At 41.7% G+C, this 16,688-nt stretch overlaps 1 protein-coding gene across 1 annotated transcript in view; it reads right to left on the bottom strand.

Moving 5' to 3' along the window:
* The window catches only part of LOC113675821 (uncharacterized), a 44,266-nt gene that overhangs the window by 13,564 nt on the left and 14,014 nt on the right, over positions 1-16,688 (bottom strand). Inside the window, exons 18-46 of the mRNA XM_089214440.1 lie at positions 16,463-16,645; positions 16,200-16,376; positions 15,201-15,377; positions 14,837-14,998; positions 14,115-14,297; positions 13,355-13,531; positions 12,693-12,869; positions 11,947-12,129; positions 11,679-11,855; positions 11,393-11,569; positions 11,139-11,315; positions 10,333-10,500; positions 9,671-9,853; positions 8,863-9,039; positions 8,543-8,719; positions 8,147-8,329; positions 7,768-7,938; positions 6,916-7,095; positions 6,593-6,760; positions 6,319-6,484; positions 5,644-5,888; positions 4,835-5,023; positions 4,084-4,254; positions 3,636-3,803; positions 2,923-3,102; positions 2,374-2,715; positions 1,709-1,885; positions 1,212-1,379; positions 607-748 (exon numbers count right to left, since the gene is read on the bottom strand). Of these exons, the coding sequence (XP_089070566.1) occupies positions 607-748; positions 1,212-1,379; positions 1,709-1,885; positions 2,374-2,715; positions 2,923-3,102; positions 3,636-3,803; positions 4,084-4,254; positions 4,835-5,023; positions 5,644-5,888; positions 6,319-6,484; positions 6,593-6,760; positions 6,916-7,095; positions 7,768-7,938; positions 8,147-8,329; positions 8,543-8,719; positions 8,863-9,039; positions 9,671-9,853; positions 10,333-10,500; positions 11,139-11,315; positions 11,393-11,569; positions 11,679-11,855; positions 11,947-12,129; positions 12,693-12,869; positions 13,355-13,531; positions 14,115-14,297; positions 14,837-14,998; positions 15,201-15,377; positions 16,200-16,376; positions 16,463-16,645 (5,305 nt within the window). The remainder of the gene's footprint in view (positions 1-606; positions 749-1,211; positions 1,380-1,708; positions 1,886-2,373; positions 2,716-2,922; positions 3,103-3,635; positions 3,804-4,083; positions 4,255-4,834; positions 5,024-5,643; positions 5,889-6,318; positions 6,485-6,592; positions 6,761-6,915; positions 7,096-7,767; positions 7,939-8,146; positions 8,330-8,542; positions 8,720-8,862; positions 9,040-9,670; positions 9,854-10,332; positions 10,501-11,138; positions 11,316-11,392; positions 11,570-11,678; positions 11,856-11,946; positions 12,130-12,692; positions 12,870-13,354; positions 13,532-14,114; positions 14,298-14,836; positions 14,999-15,200; positions 15,378-16,199; positions 16,377-16,462; positions 16,646-16,688) is intronic.

Raw genomic sequence — 16,688 nt, 5'->3', positions numbered from 1 at the left:
TTGTTTACCCGGCCTCCAATCACATTACTTCTAGGATAACATTGTTCTTTCTGATAACTTTTCTGAGACAGGTCTTTGCGTATCTCTCCTGAACTCGAGTCAGATTATGCGGAAGATATTTCCAAAACAATTTCCCGATATGTTTTCATCACCTCAAAGACATTTTTAATTAGGTGGCGAAAGTAATTCCAGAGTGCTTTGGTTTTCGCTTTATTTCGCTATGTGATTGGTCCAGAAAACTCGCGCCATTCTCTCAACCAATCAGATACAAAACTAAACCCAATTACTACTTGGTTACCTGCGTTTTCCCGCGCTTTAGTAAGTTTGGTTGGCTTACGTAAAATTCTTAAGGTATTTTCCTTTCTTCTAATTAACAATTGTTTTACGAAACTCAACCGAAAAGCGTTCTAAATCCAAACTCCTTGGACTTCTCGTTGTCTTCCTAGTACGCAGTCGATTTCAAAATGTTCATTTACCTCTTACTTCCATCTTGCGAAGGAAAGTACAAAGAGAGAGCGAAGACAGTGCATGGGAATTAAACATTTCTTTCCGCCTTGTGAATCATGAAATTCTTTTTTCTAGCAGAGAAACAGAAACATTATTTACCGGCAGATAGCGTCAGACAGATAGTTCGGCCAGTCTTTGAAGTCGATTTTCTCCTGAGGGTCACTGAACAGCTGCTCAGGGAGGGGTCGGTACAAGTTGTGATTATCGCGGTAACAACCCAGAGCCTTGTATGGAATCTCACCTGAAAAAAATTATAAATATGTACACCCAAAATACGAAATCAAATGAGTAAAGGAAAGACATTAACTGGAAATCTAATGGTGAATATCTTGCTCTCACTAATCAGCAATACTCTGTATAATAGAATCACTACTGCATTTCACACTGATGATCCTTGCAGTACATAGACGGTTGTCTGCAGAATGTAGGACCATCTAAAATTTGTCTCACTCGATCCCCGCGGCCTCGGAGCTCTGTTGGTAGTTGCGCCCTAACTATAGAATCTTTGAGGCACGAATATGAATCCCGTCGAAGCCTGAAATTATTTTCTTCAATTTCTTTAATTGCAGCTTATTCGCGAGAAATTATTTCTTAAAAATCCAACAACAACAAAAAGAGAAGTCTCGTTCAAATTTGGCGGCTTTAGAATTTTTCTCTGCCCCGTACTCGTGCCAAGACTTACTGTAAACCCTCTCTACACTTACAGCAGTCCTGTAGCTTGCAAGCTTTCCTCTCCACACCATCCCCTACACAGTCAGGCCCACCATAGGAGGGTGGGGGCGCGGTGCAAGTTCGTCTTCTGGTCGTACTTCCGCTTCCGCATGATCGACTACAGGAAGACCAAACTGACCAACCGGACCAACCTCCGGGTTCTAAAGGAGAAGAGGAAACAAATGGAATGAAGGTCTTCCTTTTTCCGTGATGAAAACATTTAAACCTAAAACTTGATCATCCCATTCTTCTGAATTCACATAAAGCTAAATTCGATGCACGAGGTTAACTCCATTTTAAGCGTGAGAACGCTGTTGAAGGCGTAGTTAACATGATTGGTCACACGGTTGTATATGATTCCGCAACGCCATGCTATCGTAAGTATTTTATTTTAAGCAGCCACGACAAGAAGTTGTATTTCAAACCACTGATCCGTCAATGATAACTAAAGCATTGATAAAGTCACAAACATTATTTCTGTTATACTTACGTGCACACGGTCGAGTGTTACACACATCTGACTGGACCGAGTCACCCAAATGAGTGCAGTTGAGCCCGCCAAACTCAGGTACAGGGTTGGTACAGGCACGTGATCGTTGTCTATGACCACCGCCACAAGTGACGTCACACTCGGTCCACTTGCCCCAATTGGTGTAGCCGCCGTTAACTAAAACAAGTGAGAATGAAAATTACCCTTAAAGCTCACCTTATACAAGAAATATTTAAATCTTCTATCGAGACTTGGAGCGTCTCAAGTTCTCTTCGCAGAATATCTCGACGAAGTTTTCCTTTTTTTTATCACACTGTCTAACTCGCGCTAAAAAATTAGAATATGCCATACCTCCCTAAAGTACAGTGCATTTGCTTGTCTTGTTCACAATTCATCGTTCATGTTTAATATATATTATTTTGCCACTTGAAAATGAACAGTGAAAGCCATGTGGCGCATTAAACTTCCAGGATATGTTCGTTAATTCTCCCTTCCAGTTGCTACGCATTTCCTTGCGTCACGAGGATTTGGCGTTAGATCAAGATAATGATTTCTAGCTAAAATGTAGCGACATCATCGAGAGATGTTACATGTAAATCACTTTTGGGAGCAAAAGGGTTACCATCTCAACCTCTCACGAAAAGTTAACTCAGATAAAGACCCACCCATGCATGGCTGCAGCTTGCAGTATTCTTCCTGCTTCTCTGGCCCTTCGCATGTTTTTCCGGCGTGCGCGGGTGGAGGGTGATCACACCCGCGTGTCCTCGAGCGCTTAGCAGCGCCACACGTGGCTGAACACGCAGTCCAAGGAGACCACAGACCCCATTTACCGTCTACTGGGCAATCAGACAGACTGCAAGGCATGGTCTGTCTGTCTGAACCAGGGCAGTTTTCTCCTCCAAACTTGGGCGGTGGATTGTCACACTTGCGCATGCGTTCGCGCTTGCCTGGTCCACACTTGACAGAGCAGAAACTCCACATGTTCCATGAGCCCCAGTTTCCGTGCACTGAAATGATCGAGAAAAACCGGGTAAGTAAAGACAGACGATTAAAAGGAATTGCTTTGAGTGTGCCGGGTCGGCTGCCCTGACATTGTGTATCTTCTTTCTTCGCTTTGCTCCGAGTTTAAAATACAATGAAATATTACTGGAAAACTCATTTTGTCGGTAGACTAGCATAAAGAAAAGCATACTTCCTTAGGAAAATTATGATACCTGGACAGGACTGTGGATTACAATGAACTTTCTCGATTGCGGACCCAATCTCTTTACAATCTCTGCCGTTGTAGCGGGGACTAGGGTTGATGCATTCACGTTTCCTCGTTTTGATGCCGCCGCTACATGATCTGCTGCACTCGGACCAATCTGACCATTCAGAGTAATTTCCATTGATAGCTGAAAAAAGGAAAAAAAAACCTCAGTTTTAGCAAGGTGCCATGGTACACTGCCCAACGTCGAAATACTTCTGGTACTCAACAAAACGTTGTGTTGATATGTATTCTTCACTGTGTAGAGTGTTCTTTGTTGCGTGCGTTGCTGTAGGAAAAATTGGACCAAAACAGCATCTTGCACAATTGTTAGGCCTATCACAGTTTTCATGTCACGCCACATAGTACCAACAAGTCAGTGTTTTTAAATCGTATAACATTTTTGGTAAAGCTCAAAAAAAAAAAAAAAAGAAAATGGTAGAACAACTGGCTACCCTTACGTTAATAGCCATTATGTTCGAGAAGAATCAAGCTTTTCTCTTCAGATATCTCTGAAAGTTTCTATTTTGGTTCACTTATTTTGCGATACAGTGGTTTTTTTCTTATACTTTCCTTAGATGTTTTGCGCGGGAAATAGGCATATGGCCAGCTAAAATTGATCCTCTCGCGCATGCCCGACGTTTGACCGCTGTGTTCAAAGTACCATAAGACTCTACTTACGACATCTCCTCACTGTACAAGGCTTTACTTCAACCTCATCTCCCTCACAAGAGTAACCACCGTTACTTGGTTCAGGATTCTTACAGACACGAGTCCTCAATTGAAGTCCATCCCCGCAGGTTGCTGAGCATGCTTGCCATGCACTCCACGCTGACCAGCTGCCGTTTACTGCATTAAAAAAATATTGTGACAATTCAGAAATATCACCGTAGATAAGAAAACGTGTGCAATAGTTTGTGAAACACGTATACGGCTTTTTTTCGGGGAGGTTTCAGTGCAGACTCTGCCAATGGGAAATTCTAACGCGAAGATGAGATTTACAATTGCTTTTGCACTTTCAAGCAAATAAACTTGCTACAGTTGACTATAAACCTTGTTACCAAAAACAAAGCTATTAAAATTTATCCTTAATCTTAACTCGTGCGCTAATTGACTCGTTCAAACTTACCAGGGCATTCTCCTTGGTTACAAGACAACTTCTGTTTTGCCGGTCCCAGGCACACTTGGCCACCGTTAGCCGGGGCGGGACTGTCACAGAGTCTGTTCCTCTCTTGAAAACCTTTGCCACACGACTTTGAGCACACGGTCCAGTTGCTCCACGCGCCCCAGGCGCCATCAACTAAAAATACAAACAGGAGTTAACTTGGAAATCTGTTATTTTTCATGCAGTTATCTGAGACATCTGAGGAAAAACTGCTTTTCTCTAAGGGAGAGAACATAAAAATCGGAGAAAAAATCCAAATAAAGGACGAATAACGGTAAAAAAAATTAGAGATTTCAAGCGCTCCAAAAATGCCCTCTGTTTTGCGTGGGTTTTGTTTTATCCTTGTATAAGAAGCGAGCAGCAGTTGGAGGGCATGACAGAGCGAGAGTAAAGAAAACGCTAGGCAAACTCTCCAAGTTCATATTCTGACAAACGTCTGGGATGAAAGAAAAGAGAATAAAAATGACTTCGCCGAAAGTGGGAACAAAAAAAGAACTCATCACGGCAAACCACATTCTCTTTACATTCATGACCTCGGTTTTACGACGTAAAGAAATTCGAATTCCTTTAACATAAGCCAATGTGAAACAAAAAAGTTTGTCTATTTCTTGAACCCACACTCTTGAGGTCGTTTTTCCAGAGCACTATCCTTATCAACATTAATAACATGTTCCTTGATGAAAAAATAGAACAAATGAAGAAAGAATTTATCTACCTGGACAAATCTTTTTGGTATTGCAAGGCTCGCTTTCCTGAGGCTCTCCAAGAGCGGAACAGTCCTTGCCACCATACTCAGGGACTGGATTGGTGCAGTTCCTTATTCGTGATCTCACACCGCCAGCACACGATTTAGAGCACAAAGTCCAAGGGGACCAAGGACCATAGTTTCCATTCATGGGTTGAACTGTTAAGAAATAGAACATTAAAAAAATTCATTCATTGTTTATTTTGTCTTAAAATTGATTTTGCTGCACACTTCACTTAACCTAAACGCTAGAACGTTTAGGTTAACTGACTAGCTTAACGAAAGCTAGTCAGTCAAATTTGTATTTGATAATTCAGCTTACATTCCTGTCTCCTCATAAAATCATTTAACCCTTTAATCCCTTAGAGTGACTAACATCTAAATTCTCCTTACAGGATCACCCCTGAATCAGACATTAAGGTCAAGAGAATAAATGAAATGATCACCAGCTAAAGAACATCTTAATTGTTCAACAGATTCATCTTGTCAGAACCTTGTACAGAAATGTACAGAGAACAGTGTGGAGAATATGCATACTGATGTTAGGGTGTACAGGATTATGAGCGAAAAAGTGCATCACCGAAGAATTCTGCTTCCTTACCCTAAATGAAAACAATTCAAGTGAGGATAACGATAGAAGTTTCGTTTCAACACGTTTTGCTTTCCATTTAAGAAAAATTAATTAATCTCGTGACATTTCAAGGAGAAGAGCTCCTAACATTTTTGCGAGAAATTGAGTTTCTTTCATACAAATTTCACTCGATAACTGAGGTCCTTACCGTTCAAAAACGCGTAAACATAGTTGCTTTTCTCCTGTCCAACGCACTGCGCGTTTCCACCGCGGCATCTCTCAAAGTTGTCTCCAACACAGCCGACCCACGGCTTAGGTTCGGGTCTTTGAGTGAATCTGTTCTCGACCCCGTCCCGAGAATACGTTTTAGCAGAGTTAGGTCCTGACCAGCATTCACCATAACCTTGGATACCAAAGTGAGTGTAGTTCTTCGATGCGGCCGCTTTGGCGCACCTAGAAAAAATTGTGTCACAGTAAGATCAACATCTAAATTTTGTCTGTCAATCGCAATTCTTCGCTGTGGATGGTGAGTGATGAGTATATAGGAAACGATCAATTAGGGAAATTCATAGTAATGTAAAGTCATCATAACTGATTTTAAAGTGATATGTCACATTTAAGTTTGTATTCCCACAAGTCACAGTTTGGTGGGGATTTTAAGAATTCGTTAAATCTGAATTCATATTACGCCAAACACTGAAGTAGATTTTGATTTTTGTAATCTCTTGACTGTATTACGTACTGAGCTTAAACTGAGGCCCAAGATTTCTTGATCAATAACTGGGAAAAGTAAACCAAAGCCAATACACTGTAAGTTTATTTTCGACGCTTAATTGACAATTACACTATCATTGTCTACTATAAGGAGAGACGAGTCACTAACCTACACACCAGCTCTGGCATATACGCTTCCCAATCGTCAGACTGCACGTTGATACCGCTGTACAAGGTGCTCTGAGGATCATTGTCCGTGAAAACAAGCTCGGGGAGGGGTCGGACAGACAATTTGTTATCCACAAAGCAACCTAATGGCCTCATGGGTACATTACCTGCAGAAACGAATGGCAATTCATAGCACAAATTTTAAATATGTTCTTGTTTTAATTCCTGAGATACAAGTTAAAACAGTCACGCCTCGGAACACAGGAAAAACTTACAGCATTCTCCCGCTTTACAGTCAATTGTTTGCGTATTCTGTCCAATGCAATCTCTTCCGTCTTTGGATGGAGTTGGATTATCACATGACCTCACACGCATTCTCACACCGACACCACAGGATTTAGTACAGGCAGTCCAAGATGACCACTCGCCCCAGTTTCCGTCGACTGCAAAATTGAAACAGGTGATTGAATAAAAACAATTTTTCAAGTAACACATCAAGGTTATACCAAAATGTCATTTGAGCTCTATTTTCCAATCGCCTTTAGAGATACGAGTGGTCTCCCACGACTAATAAGACTGACGCAGAACAGTTACTTACCAGGACAATAATCCTTCACTTGACATGATTTTCGTTCAGTATCAGGACCGAACAAGGTGCAATCTCTACCGCCAAACTTAGGAGCTGGGTTTGAGCATGCGCGCCATCGCGTCATGATTCCCGTTCCACAAGTTTTGTCGCATACAGTCCAGTCTGTCCACTCGGTGTAATTACCATCAACTGATGGTAAGAAAAAAGGAAAATCTTGGAAGGTTATCCTTAATTATAATATACAGAAACTATTTTGACAAGTAGAACCATCCACAGAGAGAAAATCAGACAGATGAACACAGGGGGTGAATTTCTGAAGAAACTGTGGAGCTATGTCGGTGGGTTATTTTTTTTTTTAATTTGATTATATCAACTGAAATGAAGATCTAAATTTGCCACGGTTAAGAGTTTCTAAAGCTGACGTTTCCAACGTAAATCCTTCGTCAGAGCAAAAAGAAGAATTACGGGTCTGGGAGGTTCATGCATTAAAGGATGGAGCGACACTATTAGAGGGAACACGATAACCTGAAAACACAAGAATGAATTACTTTCAATGAAAAGCGATCGTAGATACTGTGTGAATTAAGGATTCCGATTTGAAACATGAATTTTTGTTCTATAGTTTTCAGGTTTCCGAACTGCCTAGATGTAGGGAAAGACCGCAGACTGCCAGCCGCGTAGGCAGAAAGACAGCGTGACAAACAGACAGTAAAACAAGAAAAACTGTTGGCCAAAAATTCCGCAAAGGGAGAATATTACAAAGCAAGTAGTGCAATAACAAAAAAGGTGAATAAACGTGATTCCACGATTTCGGCTACGCTGTTTTTAAAAATTTTTAATTCCACTCAGCATTTTATTTACCTGGGCAGGGTCGGTAGCTGCAGTCACCAACTTGTTTCTCGGCGCCGCGACAAGGTTCACCGCCATTTTTAGGAGGTGGACTGTTGCAAGACCGTTTCCTCTCCCTAGTCCCCGGGCCACAGCTGGTTGTGCACGCTGACCACAATGACCACGGACCCCAAACACCATTTACTGAACAGAAAACGCTCGTGTCAGCAAAACAAATTGCATCAGGATAATTGTATTATAAACTTAACTTAACTTAACTCAATGCTAAGCAAAAGGAAACGAAAACGACACATTTCAAATATATCAATACACTGCTCATGGTTACCAATACAGTGCCAAAAAAATTTCGGCGCGAAAAGTTTGGAACGTGATAAAGATCCTTACTACTCACTTGGACATTCTCCCAGATTGCATTTCGTGGCTTCGGTATTGGGTCCCAAGTCCCTCTCTTTACATGTGAGCCCACCATATTCTGGTTCCGGGTTGATGCATGTGCGCGTGCGTTTTTTGACTCCAGGCCCACACGTGGCTGAACAAGAGCCCCAGTTGGACCAAGCAGAGTAATTTCCGTGAACTAAAAAAGAAACAAAAACGATCACAAATCACTGCGGAGATTTCAACACCGGAAAAAACCAAAGCCTATTCTACCAATTAATTCCTCCATAGCGCCTTATGAAAGAAGACAAACGCCAAGTTTGATTAAAAAAAGCATCTATTTCATCTTCTTGTTTTCGTTTTCTAAGTCTTTGCAAAATAACTCTAAGTGTGTAATCATACTGCAACTTACTAGGACACTGAATAACTTGGCAGGGTCGGATATGTTCCGGATCTCCGAGGTCCGTGCAGTCCCGTCCACCATGTTGTGGTTCTGGATCTGTACAGGTTCGTTTTCTTGTTTGAATACCGTAACCACAGGTCTTGGAGCAGGCGGACCACTGAGACCAAGGACTGTACTTACCATCAACTACAAAAAGCAAATGAAACACAGTTGAGAGGGAAGAAGAATTTAATTAAGCGAAAGCCTCACAAAAACATAAGAAATCTTATCTGTCAGTCTTGCCAGTCGCCTTTGTGAGCTGTTACTCATATAATCTAATAGGCACTCACCAGGACAGTTCACATCATAACACTGGACAATCTCCTCCCCAGATCCCAAGTGTCCACAGGCGACACCACCATATGCTGGCTCAGGATTGGTGCAGAATCTCTGCCTCTTTTTGATGCCACGGCCACATGTGACCGAACATGGTGACCAGCCGTTCCATTCAGTATAACCACCATTCACTATACGGGTAACAAGAAAAGGGACTTTGTTAAATGTGCAGTTCAACTAAGATTCCGACAGCTCTGGAATAAGTGATACAACATGTAGATTAACCTCATCCAAAGTTGGTATTGGTAATTCCGGTATAAAACTGAGTAATAATCTGATTTTATTTACGTATATTTGATATAAGTATATAAGTAAACAGTGGATAGCGTTGAAGACGCGCTCTGATTCGAAAATATTGTAATCGTTGCAGGAATAAACGAGTTACTGAAATCATCTTTTTGTGCTATATTATCTCGCCATTTCAGTATATACTAAAACAGCTATTCACCTCAGTGTCGATGGATATTTACCGGTCGCCGACCTTTATTAATTAACGAGTATTTTACAGCTACTGCTAGATAATAAAATTCACTTTCAACTTGGACCCGAAATTCATTGTCTTTTTTATACGTGAAAAAATTTCAGCTTAAATTTCCTTCACGAAACAAATTATAAGTGGTGAGTGCTTTTAGGCCATGTTTTCTCTTATTAAAATGAAAACCGGTGTGTTTACTTCTCCTCTGCGTTTAATGTTGTCCCAATACTTTTGAACTCATGTAATGTTGTTCCAAAACTTTTGAATTCGTTATTGTTGATAAATACCTGGACATGGCGTCAGATAACATTGAGTTATCTCCATACCCGGTCCAAGGGCCTGCTCAGTGCACGATTTCCCGCCAAACTGTGGCTTGGGTGACATGCACGAGCGAGTTCTGTTCTTCTTTCCGATTCCACACGTGACTGAACACGGTGACCATGGAGACCAATCACTGTATTTTCCGTCAACTGTCGAGCATACGAATAATCATTAAGTTATTAAGTTAACAAATTACTAAAAATAAACGTGGAGTTGAGAAATTCTGCACTGCAAAGGAAAAGGCACTCTTTTACCAGTGCAGAGATCTACCGGTATAAAAAACGCTGAGAGCGGCAAAGTCCCAAAAGACAAAGATTCAGAAAATCTTTGTTGGCCAATTTACATTACAACTCAGTTGATAAAACCAAAGTATCTTGTATTATTCCCACCGACGCGGCAACTTTCCAGAAACTTAACCCCTTAACTCTAAGGCTTAAGGATGATTTTTATTGCAGATTTTTACTTCAACTGTTAAAATAAAAGTGTTCCTTTAATTTCAACAGATTCTGTTTCTCTGTGTCAGTCGTAGCCTTAAATTCACTTTATCTACTTTATCTTTATTTCAAGTACCTGAAGTAAATTATTATTATTTCCTATAGTAAGGTATTTCGTAGGTTTGAATACTTACTTGGACATGGTTCTGACCGGCACAGTCGGCTCTCCTTCTTATCATTCTCACATGACATCTCCTTCTGGTATTTGGGTGGTGAGCAGTCCCTCTGACGATGTTGCACGCCGCCTCCGCACGTGAATGAACAATCACTCCATTCAGTCCACGCTCCGCACGTGCAGTTGGCTAAACGAAGAAAACAAACATGTCAGATAGTGGATTTGGAGGCACGTGCAGTGACAGTATAATTTCTTCGCAGTATGCTGCAATACAAATTTACGCTTGGTTGTATGCATTCCTTGTGAACAACAGAGTGGAAGCAAATGAAATTCAACGACAGTCCTAACACATTGTTGAGGGTGTGCCTTTGCAATGTTTTTATATGTGAATAGGTATGGATATGTTTTATATATTAGTTTCCATTTAACTCCCTGGCAAAGCCAGCGGGGACCTAATGACATTGAAGTAGGTCAGAAGCATATAGCTGACGGTATCAATGTTCGTATTCATTTCTGATTAGCACAAGACACGCACTGTAGATGTATGTCTGTTCCCAATATCCAAACCCCTCCATTGTCTTCATGGCTTACACGTCTGTTCGAATTACCGTCACCAAGTGCAGTAAAAAAAAATGATTTTTTAAACAAAAAGATCCATTAGAAGCCCCGTCTTTCTGTTTTGAAATGCTTCTCGTTTTTTTCCAGGGTAGTGGGCAGTTTGCAAAAGGGCTGTTATCATCTAAGTCAAGTGAAGATTTTCGGTAAAACAAATGTGTCGAATTGTAGTGTGCTCAAAGAAGCGAGCGACTCAAAGGTGTTCTTTACCTCGGCAGTCCACCAGCTGACAGCTTGTTTTCTCGTGATCCGGTCCCAGCCAAGCGCAGTCTTTTCCGCCCACTGTAGGACGAGGATTAGTACAGAACCTCTTCCTGGTCATGATGCCTTGACCACAAGTCACCGAACACGGCGTCCATAGAGTCCATTCACTGTAATTACCGTTAACTGCAGAAAGAAAGTTTCAAATCCGTTAGCTAAGATCGCTGGATAGTTTTAGAAGTTGTAGAAGCTCTAGCTCTTACCGGGACATGCGTTCAAGTTGCACAGCTCAGTCTCTTTCTCGGGTCCAAGGGGGGTGCAGTCCGAGCCACCAAACTGAGGAGGGGGGTTAGTACATGACCGAGACCTAACCCGACTACCACCCCCACATGTTCGATCGCATTCACTCCACAAGCTCCATGTTCCATACATGCCATTGACTACAAGAAGACAAAGATGAAAATTTTGAGTTTTAATGAAACAGAAGGTCACCAAAAGACGACGCGTGTAACAATTTAAGGAAAATAAGTATAGGAATTAGACACATACCTGGGCAGGGCTCACTGTGACAGCTGTCACTCTCCATAGCTGGTCCAATCAGAGAGCAGTCTCTCCCTCCGTGCATGGGAGTTGGATTAGTGCAGTTTCTATGCCTGTATTTCACACCGCCACCACAAGACATCGAACACGTGGTCCATGCTGACCAATCGTTATAACTTCCGTCCACTTAAAGAGGAAAAAAAATTAGCAATGGTTCAACTTTATTGAAAACTGATAAATCAAAGCGATTAAGAAAACCGAAGGCATGGCTACTTACGCGGACACGATCTCTCAAAACAGTGGCTGCGTTCTTCGCTAGGCCCCAGTCCTAACTCATAGCAATCTTTGCCGCCATTGGAGGGAACGGGATTGTTGCATGCTCTGATTCTCTTTTTGAACCCACGTCCGCACGTCTTACTGCACACACTCCAACTGGACCAACCACTGTAAGCGCCGTTTACTGAAAGAGTTCGAATTTATCAATGAGCTAATAGAATCATGTAAGTCTCTGTACAGAAGTGAATTCCATAGTCGTCGTAAGCCTAAGCAAGTAGAAAGTTTCTGTGGCTAGAGGTGACATGAGATTTGCTTCTTTTCATGAATGGGATGTGAGTCCACCAAAGGTTACTTTCAAGCAGTCTAGCAAAATTTGCTGGATGTTCATCAGTGCATGTAAGCCCCCTTGATCCTGAGTTAACAGAATGTTGGTGAGTAAAAACATGTGTGGAAGATGTGAAGAGAAATTGTCCTTAAAGGAAATTAGCTGTTTTTAAGACTCTTCGACGCAGTCTTCTTCGCTCCTGTTGTTTACTCTCGTCACACTAGCTTACACTTGCGTTACGAGTAAGATAACGCGTTGCGGGACCAGACTAAACAACGGCTGTGAAGAAAAGTACTCAGGCAAGGCTCTACTATAAAAGATTATTAGATAGTATTCGTAACAAACTAATGCCGCTATTCAGATAGTGTTCGGTAACAAACCTACGTCGTTATTCAGCAGTCAAGCCAAAATTGTTTATTTACCCAAACAGTCCTGTTGTTTGCAAGGTTGGATCTCAATATTGGGTCCTATATCAGAGCAGTCTCTGCCACCGTGGAGCGGAGACGGGTTGGTACAGGAGCGAGTCCGTGTTGTGGTTCCCTCGCCACAAGTAGCGGAGCAAGCGGTCCAGTTGGACCAATGCGTGTAGTTACCGTCAACTGCGAAGGAAAAAAAAGCCAGTTGGTGTTTTCATTATTTAGCATACTACCATATCCATTGAAAGGTGAAACGAGTATAAACTATTTGAAGCATAAACTATTTGAAATCGCTTGCTATGGAATAAAATAGTTCATTAAACAATAATTACTAACTCAGAAGATAGGACAATATTAGCCAAGAGGTTTTTCAAAACAGGAAGATGAAAAAAGACCTAAGAACGAATGGAGACAAAAACTACGTGGCTAATGCGAGCACTGTTTGGGGAGAATGTCACATAGGAACTTATAGTATGAGCTGGATCTTGGCACGACCCTCTAACAAATTAGTCATAGAGTTTCCATAAACTGAGCGGAGAACAGTCGTTCGCGAGGATTAAAATATTTATGTTTTTCCGCGCTCGTGACAAAACAAACTCAAATTGTTTTTTAAAAAGGGAACGCTATATATAAGATCAGCTCTCAAATAACTTGTAACATTATAGTACCTGGACAGTCCACAAGATAACACTGAGTACTCTGCACAGGTCGACCCAGTCTTGAGCAGTCGAATCCACCACTCGACGGCGGAGGATTGGTGCACATTCGACTACGAACCATGAATCCAGGCCCACAGGAATGTGAACAAGTCGACCAGTCACCCCATTCGGAATAATTGCCATTAACTGACGAGGAAAATATCGACGAAGATTTACAATCACACATCTGAAGGAGCCCCACTTAAGACCAAACCTAATTCCCGTTTGCATTGGACTTCACTGCAATAGAGCACTTTTCGACTGAGCAAGAAAATATCACGAAGAGCTAATGAGAAGTCAAAAGCAAGTCACCTAAAGCGCAGGAAAACGCGAGTGCCTAAGTCGCAATTGGTTTTAGTTTTGAGTCTGATGGTTGAGAAAAGTTGCATAATTTTTCTAAATCTATAACGGCCGAAGTAAAGCAACAACTAAGCAATCCACGATTACCTTCAACTCTCAATTGAGAGTTGCGTTATACGCCGAGCGAAAAACAACTCGCGCCTCCTTTTCAACCAATAAAAATATAATAAATGTTATTGGAGATTTAGTAAATCCCGTTTTCCCGCCCTTAGTGCAGATAATCTGCGCTCTCTCATTGGCTCTTTTTGCAGATGTCTTTCGCAGTGATAAGCAACTAGATTTGTGACCCCAAGTGGAAACTACTCTAACGTTGAAAGAAAGAAATTAAGAAAAACAATACATTTTTATGAATTGTTCAGTTTATACCAACCTCCGCATTGCCGCATGTAGCAATGTTTGGCTTCATTTGGCAGACCCAAGCCCTGCTCTTCACATGACTTCCCACCAAACTGAGGCATCGGGTTGGTGCATGTTCTGTTACGGGCCTTGACGCCGACACCACATGTAGTAGAACATGACGTCCATTCTGACCAGTCAGTATAGTTACCATTTACTGCAGACGAAACATAGATTATCAGTCATCATAAACGAACTCGCATTCAGGCGGAATTATTAATTCCTTCAAAATGGAGAGTGACCAAAAAACAACTTTTCCCAACAATTTCAATACATTTTCAACCAGAAGGTTAATGAGAAGAACGAAAACATCAACCAGGGGATGCAGTCTTAAATTATTGAGAGGACTCTGTTACTCATTTACTTCACCATGTTTGTTACATTACGGAACACTGCGTAGGGCTTGGTGAAAAAGATCGTACAAAGAAAAACAACAAAGAAATCTGGAAAAGGGGTAAATTTCTTGAGAAACTGTGGTGCTGCGTCGGTGGGAGAGTATAACAAGGTAATTTAGTATATATTATCAACTAAGTTGATAACGTAAATTGGCCACCGTAAAGAGTTTCAAGGCTGACGCTTCGAGCGTTTACCCTTCGAACAAAGAAATCTGACGACTATCCTGGCTGTTCACCCGTACTAACTCTGCCGTAGCTGAGCTGTATTTCGGTTAGTGATTAGAAGATAAAAAAAGGTTACCTGGACAGTGTCGACTGTTGCAAAGCCTCGATTGTACTTTTTCTCCCAAACAGAACAGTTCTCCTTTTGGGTGAATACAGACTCGCTTCCTAAACTGGATACCAGACCCACACGTCCGTGTACAGTCGTTCCAGTTGCTCCAGTTGGTCCAATTTCCGCTTGCTAATCATGAACGGAAGCATATTAATATATGCGTCAGAAATAGGCTCATTATCATGGAAATAGAGGATGCGTATCGAATAACGTGTCAGAAATAAAATAAAATATTCTACGAGCTAGTTAACAAGGAAATTTACAGGAGTTAAAGGAGAGAACTCGTGACTTTGTCTGAGGAGTTAATCGGTTACTGTTGAATGGTGCTCACCTGGACATTCAGCCAACAAACAAGAGCGCTGTTCAAACGCTGGTCCCAGGTTTGTACAATCCTTTCCACCCGCGGAAGGGCTGGGATTGGAGCACGTTCTATGTCTAGATGTCACACCAGGACCACAGGTTCGACTGCAAGCGGTCCACTCGGAAAAATCTGAGTAACCTCCATCGACTGCAAGAAGGTAACAAGGTCCAGTTTAATAAATACTAAAAGAAACTTTAAGGTTTGGATGCACCAGGGGACAAGTCGCTTCAAAATCTCTCTGAATCAAATCTCCCCGTCTGTACATGTATGTCTTCTGAAACAAGTCACAGCGATCAAAAAAATTCAAACCATTCTGAATTTGGGTGACTTGTTTTCAAGCGACAATATGCTGTCGTAGGGTGGAAGATTATCCATAAAAAACGAAGTAAACTGTCAATGCACACGTCGCAGGGACCAAACACAGCGACTTTTCTTCTGTTAGGTTCCTCAGATTTCAAGCGTTTAGCAGGAAAATCTGGTCGCTGGAATATCTCTTGAACCAGCCTGCTAGCCGACTTTTCTTGTTTTCAAATAAAGAGCCATCCTATCAATTTTTTTTAAGTGCAAGCTGATTATATTTGGCAGTTCACACGCGCAGTCAAAGGAGCGTTCGAACAATTTGCAATCTTCCAAAATGTAGCCAGAACTGTTTTTTAATTTTCTGCATTTTTCTCCATCCTTTTCCACCATTGTTCTTTCTTTGGTCATTGACACATCAAGACTATTTTAATTTCAACTTGTCATGTTTACATTTTTTGTGTTATCCCTCAACTTAGCAAGTTTTTGTTTCTATTTTGTTTTGTTTTGGATGGTTTTTTTATTTAGTGGGGGCGTAAAATGATGACGCGAAATGTCGTAACATGGCGCATTAAAGGCAACACGAACTTATCTCAAGCGACCTCAAAGACGAAAACAATTGTTTCAAGATTGAATTTTTAACATCACTTTAAGCAATGAAACCTTTCTCACCTTCACACGGACCATCATTACATGAGGACACCTCTCTGTCGCTCCCGAACCACGAGCAGTCGTGTCCACCGTGAGCAGGAGGGGGATTGGTGCAGGATCGTGTCCGGTACCTAGTGCCCTCCCCACAGGTTTTGTCGCACTGTGACCAGCCGGTCCAATCAGTGTAGCCGCCATCATCTGGTTGAAAGATGACACAAATATTCAATCAAGAAACAGTTTTCTCATTGATAAATTGAAAAACGGGTTCATATCTTCTCACTTACGTGGACAAGAAATGAGATTGCAGGCTTTAGACTCCATAGCAGGTCCCAAGCCTACTGCAGCGCAGTCACGGCCACCGTTTGTTGGGGAGGGACTGTTACAGGTTCTGTATCTCTGCGTCAGGCCTCCACCACATGTGACGTCACAATCGGACCAGTCACTCCACACTGAGTACCCACCATCCTCTGCGAACGAAATAAAATTGATTGAAGAGAATTCCCGAACAAG

The sequence above is a fragment of the Pocillopora damicornis genome, chromosome 8 (genome assembly GCF_964200805.1).
Source record: "Pocillopora damicornis chromosome 8, jaPocDami1.2, whole genome shotgun sequence".
Taxonomy (NCBI): Eukaryota; Metazoa; Cnidaria; class Anthozoa; order Scleractinia; family Pocilloporidae; genus Pocillopora; species Pocillopora damicornis.
This window is presented reverse-complemented; position numbering and strand designations above follow the sequence as displayed.